At 45.7% G+C, this 15,454-nt stretch overlaps 2 protein-coding genes across 8 annotated transcripts in view; one reads left to right on the top strand and one right to left on the bottom strand.

The window, feature by feature from the left end:
- Positions 1-11,336, top strand: part of BRD7 (bromodomain containing 7) — a 37,303-nt gene extending 25,967 nt beyond the window's left edge. Inside the window, exons 8-17 of one of the 2 annotated variants that reach the window (XM_019455985.2) lie at positions 96-219; positions 848-923; positions 3,286-3,393; positions 3,751-3,886; positions 4,351-4,486; positions 6,702-6,758; positions 9,591-9,702; positions 9,981-10,124; positions 10,655-10,798; positions 11,114-11,336. In XM_019455985.2, the coding sequence (XP_019311530.1) occupies positions 96-219; positions 848-923; positions 3,286-3,393; positions 3,751-3,886; positions 4,351-4,486; positions 6,702-6,758; positions 9,591-9,702; positions 9,981-10,124; positions 10,655-10,798; positions 11,114-11,169 (1,093 nt within the window). In that variant the 3' untranslated portion in view covers positions 11,170-11,336. The remainder of the gene's footprint in view (positions 1-95; positions 220-847; positions 924-3,285; positions 3,394-3,750; positions 3,887-4,350; positions 4,487-6,701; positions 6,759-9,590; positions 9,703-9,980; positions 10,125-10,654; positions 10,799-11,113) is intronic. The other variant, XM_019455986.2, reaches the window with a different exon arrangement.
- A 1,397-nt stretch (positions 11,337-12,733) lies between these two features.
- The window catches only part of ADCY7 (adenylate cyclase 7), a 58,964-nt gene continuing 56,243 nt past the window's right edge, over positions 12,734-15,454 (bottom strand). For all 6 annotated transcript variants that reach the window (XM_053906086.1, XM_053906085.1, XM_053906083.1 and 3 more), the window contains exons 25-26: positions 15,217-15,341; positions 12,734-15,010 (exon numbers count right to left, since the gene is read on the bottom strand). In XM_053906086.1, coding sequence (XP_053762061.1) covers positions 14,864-15,010; positions 15,217-15,341 — 272 coding nt within the window. In that variant the 3' untranslated portion in view covers positions 12,734-14,863. The remainder of the gene's footprint in view (positions 15,011-15,216; positions 15,342-15,454) is intronic.

The raw sequence follows: 15,454 nt of genomic DNA, 5'->3' as shown, positions 1-15,454 counted from the left end.
ATTGTCACCCTTTGAGTTGTACCCCTATTTGGAACTCATTTTAATGTTTTCACCTTATTTTTTTTTTTTTACTTAGTATTAATGTGTGTTTTCAGGAAAGACAAAGATATGCTTGAAGATAAATCTAAGAGCAGTAACTTAGAAAGAGAGCAGGAGCAGATTGACCGCATTGTTAAGGAATCTGGAGGAAAGCTAACCAGGCGGCTTGTTAACAGTCAGGTGATTGGACTTTTCCTTTCTTTTCACTACCTTCTGACTGGTCGTCTGAGACATGCAGTTTTCACATTGCTTGTGCACTTGTAGCCCGTGTCTGCCATAGAGTTGTTCAGTACAGTACTCCGAGGAGGCAGATTTAATAACGTATTTATAAAGGACATGATTAACCTTTTTCTCTATTATTGGCTTTTAGTGAAGTTAATGTGTTCTAAACTTGGCAAATGAGCATTTATACTCTGGTCTCTTGAATTCATTGTTTACCACATTGCTCTTAAAACCGAATAGATTAATGCATAACTTCCAGCAGGTCACTTCCCTTCCCTGGTCTCCAGTATCCTCCTTTTTTTAACGGAGGGGACAAAACAGAGTGGCCTGAAGGCCCCACATAGCTCTTTAAAATTCTCATGTTTCCTTAACCTTCATTTCTGCAGCCCTGCTAATGCACCTATGTATATGGAGCCAGGTGGGAAGGTTAATATCTAAGTGTAATGGTAGCAACTTACTATATTGGTTTGATTAAATTTAGGGCATTGTAGTGTGATATATATACATATATATGTATGTGTACCTGCATATGAACGTGGTACATATAAAACTGTTGAGGACATTTGGATACTTTGGGTCATTGCAGTGTGAATTTGAAAGGAGAAAACCAGATGGAACGACAACATTGGGGCTTCTGCATCCTGTGGATCCCATTGTAGGAGGTGAGTTCACAGATCACACTGTGCATGAACTTGCTGGTTCGCAGGCAGTAACCTGGGTGACGTTTTAAACCAGCAGGCCTAGTACTGTGAAATCCAACCGTATTGTCAGCCATAAAGAACTTGGCTAGGCATCATGTATTTCATGCTAATAGCATGAATAGCTTTACTTCATCTTTAAGTAGATTCTATATATACATCAAGTTTTCTTTAAACTACAAAGTCCCAGGGCACCTGGGTGGCTCAGTTGGTTAAGAATCCAACTTCGGCTCAGGTCATGATCTCACAGTTCAGGAGTTCAAGCCCCATATCGGGCTCTGTGCTGACCGCTCAGAGCCTGGAGCCTGCTTCAGGTTCTGTGACTCCCCCTCTCTCTGCCCTTCCCCCAGCTCGTACTCTGTCTCTCTCAGGGGGGAAAAAAAAAGTCTGGAATTTCAATGTATTTAATACAGAATATCAGACCCACAATTAAAGCCAAAATTTTACAGTTTCTAACTCTGGCTCAAAGAGATTATGGTATGTATGCTCAGTTATTTCTGGAGGTATCTCAAAACCTTCTTATAAAACATCTGACTGACTTTTTAAATTTCAGTGACTAGAACGAATATGTATGCCATACAGTACCATATAGGAATAATAAAATCCTGCTGACGTGATGGCTTTCACTGTAGTTGGTAGAAAGTTTGTAAAGGTTGGGAAGCATTGCTTTAGAACCTCTGTCATGTTTTTTATTTCCCTCAGGTATTTTAATGGTAGTAGTATAGGGAATAATTTTAAAATTTGATAGAAGAATTTTTTGTCATTCACCTGAGAGGAAAAATCCTGTATTGTGATACGCAAATGTGAGCATGCTATTTTATAAATCCCCATTTTCCCCACCGCCATTATGAGAGAGATCACTGGGGATACAAAAATGAATGACGCTCCAGTTAACAGTCTCCAGTATTTACCTCTTGCTGCAGGCAAGGCCTGTCTTGGGTGCCGGAGGTGGAGCTGGGTGTACAGCAGGGAACAGAACAGAGATGAGTCCCTCCCCTTTTGTCTGTGGGGTGCGGGACGGAGGAGCCAATGAGAATAATCGCGTGAAGAAGAGCAGCTGTGACGGGACACAGGTGGGGGTCAGAGAAGGCTTCCTTATTCCTTAGCAAGGTGACGTTTAGGTTGGTCCCAAAAAGTGAGTAAGGAGTGCGGGGATAGGACGTAAGAGACTTTGAAGCAGTGGGAAGAGCCGGATGCATTTGAGGACTACAGACGGGAGCCTGTTCGTGTCTTTCAGCGTTTCCCTCCACTCTTGAGGTGCTGACGGAGTCCCTTCACGTAGAAGAAAAGTGCTGTCTGCAAAGCAAAACTCACTTTTTGCTTTTATGTGAACTTTTCGTTTCATGTGAAATGTACATGGTATTGAGTCAAAGTGCCACGAGATCGGGAACGTTGTTCTTTCTAGTGTAGCTGTGTGAAAATTTGGTAATTAAGAGGATAAGGATGCAATTAATGATTTAGGTGACACCTTAAGATCTGCCCCTTTCTTCATGTCCGGGGTCTGTGTCTGCCCTTGCTCTGCTTCCTTGCATTTGCAGCTCCTGGAGTCGGTGTGGCCCAGGCTGCCCGGGCTCCTCACGTTTCGGCAGCTCCCTGAGAGGCCTGAGCACTGGTCTAAGGTGGAAGCTCTGCCCCTGCTCACTTCCAGGTTCTTCTTCCAAATTCCAGACTGCTCGCCAAGAGGGAGAGAAGATCCAATTTAGGTGTTCAGAGTTTCTCCCAAGTGCTTTCATTCCCTCACGCTGATCACCTGTGGCATAGCCTCTGTTCAAGGGTGGTCGCGGTGCAAAAACCAGGACTCTTCACTAGAGATCGTGTCTTCTCCTCATACCAACCGTCCTTCCCAGTTCTGCTTATATCAGAGTCCATCCAGTTACAGGGGTCTGCTCCTGGTTTACAGAGCACATCTTTAAGGACCGTTCCTCACTGCATTGAAAGTATGCCTCAGAGATCCTAATTCTTCTCCTGAATGTACCATGAGTTCTTGTCTTTAGTTGGGTGTTGTCCCCTAGTCTTTTACTAAGCTTTTCTACTCGTTTACTTTCATCACAGGTTTCAACTTTTAAATCCTTAATTTTTGTTTTTAAGTGAACTGCAACATGATTATAAAGTATTCCAGGAAGCAGGAGAGGGTAATGAAAAGGACCAGGTTTGGGGCCTGGCCACATTCCTACCTTGCTAAGCTGCGATTTTCTTACGTGAATAAAGCCTCCTGGACAGAGTCCCACGGATGGCACGAAGCAGCGTGCGTGCAGACACCCTGCAGATCACCCATCGGCTCCTTACCACGTGCACCTCCCACACCGAGCCCGGTCTTCTGTTTCAGAACCAGGCTACTGCCCTGTGAGACTGGGAATGACAACCGGAAGGCTTCAGTCTGGAGTGAATACTTTGCAGGGGTTCAAGGAGGACAAAAGGAACAAAGTCACTCCGGGTAAGGTTTTTTCCTCAAGCAGTTAGCGGGGGGAAAGTGTAATTACCACTTACTGCTTTATTACTAACTCTTTTGGTGGCATTTTTGCAGTATGAATCAACTCTTTTATTAACTTAGGAAGAAACTGAAAAATCAGTTACTAGTATTCAAAATGACTTTTGTTCTTTCTTTCCTCGGGGGAGAAGTCACTTGAGTTGTGACTTCATGAGGATCCAGGAGGGGGAAATACCTACCTTCTATTTGTTATATCAGTCATTGAAGTAGTAAAATTAGAAGGGAATAATCTTTAATAAAATAAAAATCAGTTTGACACAGAAGTTAAAGAGCAGTATTGCAGTACTTAATTTCTGTCAACAGTGTTATACTTGAATTACGGACCCTACAGTTCTTATGCTCCACATTACGACTCCACGTTTGCAAATATCAGCAAGGACGACTCTGATCTAATCTATTCAACCTATGGGGAAGAGTCTGATCTTCCAAGTGATTTCAGGTGAGTCACCAGTTCATCAGTCTGCCGAGTGCCATGTTGTTCTAAAATCCTAATAAACGTGTGTATATACAAGGGGTGTGGTCCAAACTGGAAGTATAACTTTTGAGACCCCGTGTATGTGTTAGTCCTGAGGTGAGTAAGGTCACCTTAGGGAGGAAGTGAAGGGCAGGAACAAGTCCAGGACTGAATGCTGAAGCCTCTGTCATTGAGAAAGTCTTCTTTTTCTTTGACGGTTTCCCCAGGAGCATTTCATTTCACTGTGTTCTTGATCTTGTTTGCTTCTCTCATGACGGTAAAGTTAGCACTGGTAAGGCTGTAAGTATGCTATCGTACCTAGACAGAAATTTTTACACAGTGGCGTATAAATTTAAGTCGTGTCTGGTGGAAACCGTTGGCTGGGATGGGAAGATGAAGCCGACAGGTGATTCATATGGAAGCGACTTTCCCAACATTCTCTCTTTCAGCATCCATGAGTTTTTGGCCACATGCCAGGATTATCCATACGTGATGGCAGATAGTTTACTGGATGTTTTAACAAAAGGAGGCCATTCTAGAACCCTTCAAGAGTTGGAGACGGTAAGAAGGCTGCTAAAGAACCGGGTAATTTATTATTGGCTTTCAGCATTAGTCACTGAGTGTTATGAAACCATGGGAGTCACCAGGGTGACAGCTGGGCTGCCTTCCCCTGAAAGACAGCCCGGCCTGGGTGTGGACCGCGGGTGGAGGACAATGAACGGAAACGAGTAAGCCAGCTACCAGGGTCTGTGAGGGCCAGAAGACTGTCGTTATCTCCCGATCTTGGGAACATAAGAATCAGGATGGGGCTGACTGCTCAGAAGTCAGCTGGTGCCATGTACCCTAACAGAACAGGGGGTCTCGCTCACTGGATTGAAACCGAGTTGACTTACAATGCTAGCGAATGTCCTTTTCTTTCTTATGTGGTAAGAACACAGTGGTGGGGCCCCAAGGAACAAAATAAGAAACTTCCTCTTTGCTGTCACTAACACTTGTAGACTGTCTCTAGTTCAGTTGGATGTAGTTGATAATCTGGCAGGCCCACAGCTCAGAGACTAGAACCAGACAGTGTTCCTCCTGGTGCAGAGGAGAGTCAAGCTCCACACCGTCCTTGTCACCATACTTAGAAGAACCTTACGTCTCTCAGGGTCCTAGCTGTTTCCAGTGGCTGTGGCTACTGTCGCCTTGTCCTCTGCCCTCACTGCACATGTGGCTGCTGGTCCCTGGGTGACTGTCAGCAGCGCTGAGTCGGCACCTCTGGCTCACTGAGAACAGCTGTACAGTCTTAGTGCTCGATCTGCTTTCTTCGCATGACCTAAAAACACGCACCTTCACATCAACTCAAAAATATTTTTCCTCTAGCCTTCCCATCAGTTAACCTGAATTAATTAGTAGTATTCAACTACAATTGAGTATCTTTCATTTGGTTGATAGGGCAAAAGATTTCAAATGTGAAATTTCTCTGTCCACTGATCCAGCAGATCTTCTCAGAATAGATCTTAGAAAAATTTAAAAAGTTATATATAAGGATGTGTTTATAATTTTTAAAAATTGGGAATTGGTTTTAAAAAATCATAATAAAGCTTTTTTTTTTTTTTAATTTTTTTTAATGTTTGTTTATTTTTGAGAGAGAGACAGGCAGAATGAGCAGGGGAGGGGCAGAGAGCGAGAGGGAGACACAGAATCTGAAGCAGGCTCCAGGCTCTGAGCTGTCAGCACAGAGCCAGACACAGGGCTCGAACCCACAAATAGTGAGATATGACCTGAGCCGAAGTTGGACACTCAACTGAGTCACCCAGACAACTTTTTAAAAAATAACATCATTATTTTTAACTTTTTAAAATTTTTTAAACTTTTAAAACTTTTTAAAAGATAACATCGTTCCTAATGTCTGTGCATGATACCTTTGTCTGTTGTTAATATGTGCGTGATCTCTGAAGGCTGGTATTATAGGAAGCTTTCACATTCTCCATAGCATTTGAATATTTTACAGTAATCTTCTGCTACCCGAGACTATTGCTCTGTTAATGCAAAATAGTCCCTAGAGTACCTCCTATTTTCTCCTTGTCATAGACTTACCGGTTGTTGAAAACCGACTCCATTTACTAGGTACTTCTGTGCTATTTACCAAATACTTTCATACCTTCTTGCTCAGGCACAGAAAGATTAGTCTTGAAGTTACCAGTAATAGGTACTCTTGACTCACAAATACTCTCAAAATGCTACTTATTGTGTCTATTTCATTTTTGGTTTAAAATAAATTCCAGGGGCGCCCATGTGGCTCAGTCAGTTAAGTATGTGACTCATGATAACGTCTCAAGCCATGATCTCACGGTCAAGAGATCGAGCCCTGCATCAGGCTCCTCACTGAGCATGGAGCCTGCTTGGGATTCTATCTCTCTGTCCCTCCCCAGCTCCCTCTCATGCGTGCTCTTTCTCTCGCTCTCAAAATAAATAAAAAATTAAGTTCCAGTAATCCAGGGGCACCTGGGTAGCTCAGTCTGTTAAGCGTCCGACTTCATCTCAGGTCACGATCTCATGGTTCATGAGTTTGAGCGCCAGGTCGGGCTCTGTGCTGACAGCTCGGAACCTGGAGCTGCTTCAGACTCTGCCGCTCCCCACTCACACTCCATCTCTCTCTCAAAAATAAACATTAAAAAAATTTTTTTTTCAATGAATAATTTCCAGTAATCCATATTCTTATTTCTTGCCTCGAAACTCTTAATATTTTTTGATTTTCCTTGATATTTACCTTTTTAATATATCTTTTAATGAAAATTGGTTTTCTTTGTCCTTACAGCCATCACCTGAAGATGAAGGCCAGACCAGGACCCTTGACACAGCAAAAGAAATGGAGGTGATTATATTCGTCATTAAAAATATTTAAATGGAGGATAAACTCAAAGGCCTAAATGATAATGCTTTATTTTAAAAGAAAATTATTTATTATCTCCTTAGGTAAAAGAACTCTTTTTGCCTGTGGGGAGCGTAGTAGTAGCCAGTGCGGTGCACAAGCATGTACACAAGGGAGCCCAAACTAGTTACCGCACCGTGGAAATGTACACGTTGTAGGAACACAGATCAGAAACCAGCTGCTCTGGATGGCCAGGGAGATCCTCACAGAGGGGATGCCAGGTGGACGGGGTCTAGCAGGATGGCCAGGCAGTCTCCCAGCAAGCAGCGCCTGGCATCTGAAGTGGGCAGAGATGCCGAAGTGGGACAAACGGATCTGAGAGGACGGGGCACGTGTGCAGAGAGCGTGGAAAGTGTGTGACCCGGGGGTGTTGGGCAGAGGAGGAAAGGTGGGGAGGCTGCACGAATGAGGGTCTAGTGACAGAGGGCCATACGTGCAGTCCGAGACGCTGAGAGTCCACCCTTGAAGACAGGAAGCTCTAAGAACATGGGGAGGGGAGAGAGGCTGGAGGAGAGGACCGGTGAGAAGCTGTGGGGCTTGACAGCCATATGCTGATGAGTGTGGCAACTTGGAAGACAATAAAGATCTACAGTAAAGAGAAATACAGTAGAACTAAAGTCGACAGGACCTGGTGCGTGAGGTACATCATAGCATCGTGAGCGCCCATCCAGGGTGGGAACAGGAGCTCCCCTCAGTGGGAGAGCAGCTGCCTTCAGTTCCCCACGCGGCGGCGACTCGAGACGTGGCTGCAGGGGAGGCCTAGGACTCCCGGATCTGGCGGCAGGCGTGCAGATCTGGAAGTTGTTGGCATAAAGGGAGAGTGTTACTGTAGTCATTCAAGTGAATGCGATTGTCCCGAGAGAACGCGTGCCCTGGCTAAAGGTTGAAGGACAGATCCGGGTGCATCCATGTTGTCACAGTGATAGCATTTCCTACTTGCTAAAGACTGAGCAACGTTCCACTGTGCCTGTGTACGTGTGTTGATTTCATCCGTATACCTAGACATGGGATGATTGCTGGATCGTGTAGCAGTTCTTTTTTTGGTGGTTTGAAAAACCTCCGTACTGTTTTCAGTAGTGGCCGTGCCAGTTCGTATTCCACCAGTGGTGTAGGAGGGTGCTCTTTTCTCCACGTTCTCACCAGCACTTGCCATCTCTTGCTTTGTCGTCGTCGTTGATGGCCATCCTGGCTGATGTGAGGTGATATCTCATTGTCATTTTCATCTGTTTCCCTGATGATTTGTGGTGTTGGGCACCATTTCATGTACATGTTGACCATTTGTATATCTTCTTTTCAGAAATGTCTATATCAGTCCTTTCCCCATTTAAAAAATGTTTTTATTTGTCTGTGTTTATACTATTGTGTTGTTTGAGTTCCTTATATATTTTGTACATTAACCGATTATCAGATACATGGTTTGTAAATATTTCCTTTTATTCCATAGGTTGTGTCTTCATTCTGTTGATTGTTTCCTTTGGTGTGCAGATTTTTAGTTTCATGGAATCCCACTTTATTTTTGCCTCTGTTGCTGTGCTTTTGTGTTCATATCCAAGAAATCATCACTCAGACCAAAGTCAAGAAAATGTTCCTATACATTTATTAAAGACACTATTCTTTTCAAAACAAAGGGAACAAAAAAAGGTTGAAGGACAGAACTTTGGAGAAGACCCGTAGTTGAGGTAGAAAAATCACGGAAGAGGGACATGCAGGAAGGAGTCCAGCAGTGTCAGCCCCTGCCAATGAGCCCAGTAAGAGTGGCAGGTGTGGCATTTGTAACCGGCAGAGCAGTGCTGGTAAAATGGTGGGGTTGGAGGTAGACGTCAGGGGGCTAAAGGAGCGGAGGGAAGCTGGGACACAAGAGCGGACAGATGTGTGCCCGGTAACTGACACGGAAGAAAACCTGAAGAGGAGATCAAAGACAGATGCGGATGTGGTACCTGCCAAACCATGTTTTCAAGGAATGAGGAGCAGGCAAGGTCATGTGCTTAGTGAGGGGGCAAGAATGCGAGAAATCTTGAGAATGGGAAAGGCAGCTGGGTAAAAAGGGAACAGCTTACGGAATAGGGTCGTGAGGGCCCAGCCCCGATGGCAAGCCGCAAGCATTACTGATGGTTTTCCTCCACACACCTGCCCACGTGTAGCTAGAGAAATCGGGGGTTCAAACGATACACATCTGGAGTGCCATGCCAAAATCTAAAGGGAACCCTTGACTTCTGATAACTTGTTATCTGGGGCAATCTATTCCTAAAAAGCAGTGTTGAGGTTATGGAAACTCTGAGTCTTATAATTCCAAAACCAAAACCCCACCCTTTTTAGGATTTTGTTTCTCCCATGCCATACTGACAGCTTGGCTCTGTGGAAGGGAAGAGACCCAGGAAGTATCTCATGCACATCTGCTGTGGGTTTGCAGGTGCACGGACCGGGGGCCAAGACACTGCCTGTGAGCCTTGGAAGCGTGAGGCATTGTCACAGTCCCCGAAAGTTCTTCATGGTGCAGACATCGCCAAGGCCCTCATTCCTGTAGTCTTTTTAGGTGGCTGCCACATGGAACAGGTGATGTGTGATGACACATCATTTCACTAGAGAAGTGTGCGTGTTCTGGAGAGACATTTTTTATAGGTAGCAGAACTCTAACTGCCAAGTTAATAGGTGGGACAGCTTGGCCTGCACACACAAGCCATCTTACTGACGTTTCATTGCAGCACTGACGGGACTTAACAAGCTGAAATAATTCCTTTCTTCCTTCCCTTCTTTTTTTCTTTTTTTTTTAAGCAGATTACAGAAATAGAGCCAGAGGGGCGTTTAGACTCCAGTAATCAGGACAGGCTCACAGCGCTGAAAGCAGTAACAAATTTTGGTGCTCCTGTTGAAGTGTTTGACTCTGAAGGTGAGTGTCATTTCATGACCCAGGCAGTCCAGATTTAATGTCACATTAGTACAGATTAACATAGCCATTCACCACAGGAAATCTTGGCTGGCCATGCTTCAGTGAGTAGTAAAGCATGTCTGTGGTGGTGATCTCATTTGGAAGGGATCACTCCTTTGAGGAGAGAAGACTAGGCAATAAACAGCAAAACCCCAGAGCACAGGACTCCCTTTACTACACAAGGTGGAACCCAAGTATGTCTCTGTTTTCCTTAGCATGTTATTCTTCGTACCTTACAGAAGCTGAAATGTTCCAGAAGAAACTTGATGAGACCACCAGATTGCTCCGAGAGCTCCAGGAAGCCCAGAACGAGCGTCTGAGCACCAGACCCCCTCCCAACATGATCTGTCTCTTGGGCCCCTCTTACAGGGAAATGCATCTCGGTAGGTCGCACCTCCGGGAAAAGGAGACTTGGGGGATATTTAAAGGGAAAAACTTGAGAAGGGACACCGCTGTGAAGCAGTGCTAAAGTGAACTGTAGGTGATTTATTTTTTGCATTTACACAGTTGACCCTTGAACACGTGGGGGTTAGGGATGCTGACCCCAACCACCCACCCTGCACAGTTGAAAATCCATGTGTGATTTTTGACTCCCCCCAAACTTAACTACTGTAATAGCCTTTTGTTGCCTGGAAGCCTTACCTGTAAACAGTCAGCTGACATTTCGTATGTTCTATACTGATTCATACAACAAGCTAGAGAAAAGAAAGTATTAAAATCAGAAGAGAAAATATATTTACAGCCCTGTGTTATCGGAAAAAAAGGCAATGTAAGTGGATCTGCACAGTGCGAACCCCCATTGTCCCAGGGTCAAGTTTGTGGTGTTCCTATGACTTTTTTTTTTTTTAATCTAAAGGAACCACGTTTCAATACCTAGAGCTGTGTTTCTTTTTCTTTTTGTCTTCCTTCCCAGCTGAACAAGTGACCAATAATCTGAAAGAACTCGCACAGCAAGTCGCCCCAGGTGATATCGTGAGCACGTATGGGGTTCGGAAGGCGATGGGGATTTCCATCCCCTCCCCCGTCGTGGAAAACAACTTCGTGGATCTAACGGAAGGTACGTGCCTTGTGTCTCCGGGAAAATGGAAGGCTGTCGTGAGCAAAAGGGACATCTCCTTTCAAATAACACTGGAGAGGTTTTTGTCTCTGCATGTTGATAGTGTAAAAACTGCTTTTATTCTTGAGACAAGATATAAAGGAAATAATGGGTTCACACATTTGCAGACAGAGCCACAGTGATGCCCTAGTAGCACATCTAGTCTTTAACCTTGAACGTGGTAAAGAAGGGCTGTCAGCACTTATTCCTGATGACACCTTTACTTTTTACTTAAAAGGGGGAAGTGCTGAATGAAGCCGTAACTTTTTCTTTCAGATTTTGAAGAACCTAAAAAGACTGATGTTGCCGAGTGTGGACTGGATGGGGTTTGAAGCTAACTGGTACTTCATTATATATTATGTACATAGTTTTTTCATTCTTCACTTGGAAATCCTTTTCAGAAGATAGTAAATATTTGTAAATTGTGTTTTTAATTAAACTTTGGAACAATTAATGTTCCAGAGGTTGGACTTCTATTAGGTAATAAAGCTGAGCCGGGGACTGCGAGCTGTGTCGCGTGTTATCAGCTGAGCTGCCCTTGACCTTTCCCCGGGGCTGGGTCTGAGGATAAAGTGATAGAGAAACACTTAGGAAGTAAAACAGCCTTTTCAGGACCATTCGTTAAAAGCAGCAAGTCCCCCAAATAATTGAAGTCCCTCATTTTTCCACGTTTGCCACCCTCCTCAGAAATTACAACCAGCTAGTTCCTGACTTACAAAACATTTCATCTGGATGGTTTCTTCAAAGAATGGCCTTGTGAGGAAGGAATAGGATGGACTCTGACCTGTTGCCCTCCGGAGCAGAAAGGAAGAGTGGACCTGGGCACGTTTGGGTCAGATGGTGATAAGGCCGCTTCCTTGGGGGGCACAGACGGGACCAGAGCAAAGACATTTCTTTCACATCCCCATCCAGTGAGATTTCCTATTGTTACATTGTGGAAACAAATACACTTAACATACTTTTAGAATCTGCTAGTACGTCCCCTGCATACCTGTTGGGAATGACACCGTGTGTGCAAGGACGAGGTGCTTCCCCTGTGCCACCCTCCCCCTCCCCCAGAAATCACAGCACTGACTTGTCTGGAGGTCCTGTTTGCTTTGCCGTTTTCCATTTTTGAGACAGTCACTTAGAATTGCTGTAAAAGGATAAGCTAAATAAGGGAATCATGGAGCTTCACGTTCACATTTCTTTTACCGTTTCTCACGGGTCACCCGTGCCTCAGCGTGTCCCTTGCCCTAATAGTCATCTAATTTTATCTGAAATGCAAAGGTCAGCTGCTCAAGCAGGCAGCTGAGCAGGAGACCGTGAGACGTGTGGCCCCCTCCTGTAACAGGCGCCACACTGCAGCCTTGTTCAGTGAACGAGGCGCATTTAAGACCCTGCGTGGACTGTACATAGCCCTTCTGTAAAACCCCCCAGCTGGAAGTCGTGTTAGTTTTATTGTCCTGACCTTGAAACTAACATTTAGCAAGAACAAGTAGGGTGAAAGAGAAGGGATTCTCTCAAGAGAGTTAGAAATGACCCAGTGTTTTAAAAACCTACTACAGGGGCACCTCGGTTTTGGCTCAGGTCATGATCTCGGCTTTGTGGGTGCAAGCCCCACATAGGGCTCTGTGCTGGAAGCACAGAGTCTGCTTGGGATTCTCTCTCTACCCCTCTCTCTCTCTCTCCCTCCCCCACTTGCACTCTCTCTCTCTCAAACTTTGAAAAAATAAAAGCCTACTTGAAACTGTATGCTAGAAGACCTTTAAAATTGTTCAAATACACATTTTATCAAGTGTTTTTAGAGTTTAATTTTAACCTTTCAGTTATAATTCAGGCAGTAATTGATTCTTAAACTTTAGATCTACGTAGAAACCAAGAAAACATTAAATTCAAAACACTAGGACATTCATGTTTTCCACATTGCTAATTTAATGAATGAAATGCTAAACGAAGTAGAAACACTGGTACTTTATGAAAAGAAAATACAACATTTTGAAACAAATGTTACAGATCTATAAATATTCAGGATACAGAGTAATTCCTAGTTGTTTGCACCTTCTCAAAACCTGTTTCTGTATGTTGACCTGTTATATACACAGTGTAGAAGCTGGTTAATGATCTTCTCTATTAGGAAATTTTCTTAATGAGTAAACCAGAGAACTTCAGGTGTGATTGTCACTAGAGTCAGGGAGGCCACCTTTAAGCAAGCCCTTGACCCTTAGAAAAGGTCAGTGTTAGCAAAGACGCTTGTCCTGTCCTAAGAATGGCGCCTGTGAAGAAAGGGCTCAGGGATCAGAAAACAGGCAAATCAAAACTGTATGTGCTTTTTATGGTCAGTTATGCACTAGGGTCTGCACATGAAAAACTAAAAACTTACAAAATATTTTTATCTGAGCACAGTGCTTGAACTGGAAATAAAAATCTATGGTAACTACTTTTTAAACTCCTAATTGGGATTTCTGTTGCCCGAAGAGAAAAGTAATTCGAATATTGCAAGAGTAGAAATATGTCCACCTCAGGCCCAACACGGCTGTGTGTGTCTATATCGCATCAGTGACAGAACCTCCCTGACACTGCGGGAGAGCCCTGTTGAGCAGCCCTGGTCACTGCTGAGTTAAGTGGACGCATTTCAGTGTAGTGCCCCCTGAAACCAGCCCTTTATATGGAAAGTCGGTGCATAAAACAGTTTAAGGTTATTCCCCTTAACAGAATTCTCGCCACAAAATTCCTTTATCCAAGTTCTTATACTTCGTTCGCCTCTATTCCGGTTACATGCGGGCCTCAGAGCTGCACTAGCGCCCCTGTACTTGCGGGGGGGTTCCTGGAGGACTCCAGCTGGGAATCCCTGCTCTGTAGTGAACTTCAGCCATGTTAGAGCCCCAGGTGTGCTCTGGGGATGCAGTGGTGAAACTGATTCAGAAACAGGAACGAGCAGTTTGGCTCCTCCTCAACCTTGAAACGCAGTGAAGGCTGACTTCTGATTCTCTTAGACTTGCAGCACCAGAAGACCCTTCTCGCAAACCTGGCTTTTTGCACTTGATTTGATTCCTCCCGTTTGGAACAAGTCTGTCTCCGCATCTCTGAGCGGGCTGGCTTCCCAGATCCGGGAACCTCTTCTGCACGCTTGCGGAGGACGTGCTTTTCGTCTTGAAGCTCTACGAGTGAGCTGTGAGGACTAAAGAAGAGAAAGGGAGCACTACAGGTTGTCTGCCTTCTGTCTACACAGACCCCCTTCCTTTCCAGGACGGGAACTGCGATGTGAGGATAGCAGGAGGGCGCTCCAAGTACACACGGTGGTCAGGGAGGGGCTGAGAGGCCGTGCCTTTCTTTCCGGGCTGTGCCGCTCCTTGCCTTCTTGCTGTGTGACAGCCGTGTTCTCAGCCCCAGCGGGGCTAAGCCGTCAGCGGACGTGGTTAAAAAGACAACACGCTGGAGGGAAGAGATTTTTGTCTGGCATCTAAGAAGTCATTAGAAAGGGTAAAACTCCACTAATCCTATACCCATTTAAATCAAACACCTGCCAGAGAGGACAAGTAATAAGCCTCTGTTGTGCTGTTCTCTCCCTACTGTGTGAAACCATAGATGGAAAACTGCATTTTCAGCTCTGTTTACCGGGGTGCCTGTGTTAGAAACGTACAGCCCTGTTGCTGCTCCGCTGGGAGAAAGGCGTGCCCAACCCATCCCGGACAGCTCGTCGTGGTTCTGTACCTAGAAAAGACCAGTCCCACCCATGCGGCTGGCAGGCCATGGCCAGTTGTGTGTCCGGCTCCCCCTCTGAGGTCTCCACAGTACCCAGGGGATCCGCATGTCCCAGCTGCCTGTGCGTGGCGAGGCTCGGTGGTAGCCTCGGGCTGGAGTGTGGTGCACGTTCCGAGAAATCCTCTAGCACAAGTCCAAGGAGGCCACACACAGCCACCTTGTCAGGGTAGTGATGGCCAAACCCCTGGAATGCCTCTGTGGCTGGCGTAGGGCCGAGTGCTCCCTGTGGCTTGCTTCAGGGACGGAAAATCCGCTTCCAGCATGTTCACCTCCCAGAAGCCCTCAATTCAGTCCCGACCCTTGGAACTTTGCCGTGTCTGTGCAGACAAAGTAAGTCCTCAGCTCGCCTTTGCCTTTGACGTTAATCAGTCCCCGGCACTCGCAAGAATAACCTAGTCCCTGGAGGATGGTGCATGTCTCCTCAGTAACCTGAAAAGGAAAGGACAACAAACTCTTGGGATGCAGGAGAAACGCCTGCTGTTGGAGGGATGGCCGGGAACCAGCCCCGAACACCCACGTCTGGTGTCCCTCAAGCATGTCTGGGCTGGAATCACAAAGCTGACGGATGCCTGGGTCCCCCGCCCCCGCCGGGAAGTTCCTCCCCCGGGTCATGGGTTTCCCCAGCTGGGGTGTACCTGGATCTTGCCAAGTTCTCCAGTGCTCTCCATTCGGCTGGCGACGTTGACCGTGTTTCCCCAGATATCATACTGAGGCTTTCGTGCCCCGATCACTCCAGCGATCACAGGCCCGTGGTTTATGCCTGAAGATGACATTTGCGGTTGGCAGGTCGGGGGGGGGGGGGCGAAGCCTCAGGCTCTGCCCCTACGGGAGGCCACAGAGTCCAGCGGCAGCCCCAGGAAGCACCGACCAGCA

Source organism: Panthera pardus, unplaced genomic scaffold (genome assembly GCF_024362965.1).
Source record: "Panthera pardus isolate Hobbes unplaced genomic scaffold, ASM2436296v1 HiC_scaffold_18, whole genome shotgun sequence".
NCBI lineage: Eukaryota > Metazoa > Chordata > Mammalia > Carnivora > Felidae > Panthera > Panthera pardus.
The sequence above is the reverse complement of the archived record's forward strand: the minus strand, read 5'-3'. Positions and strand labels throughout refer to the sequence as shown.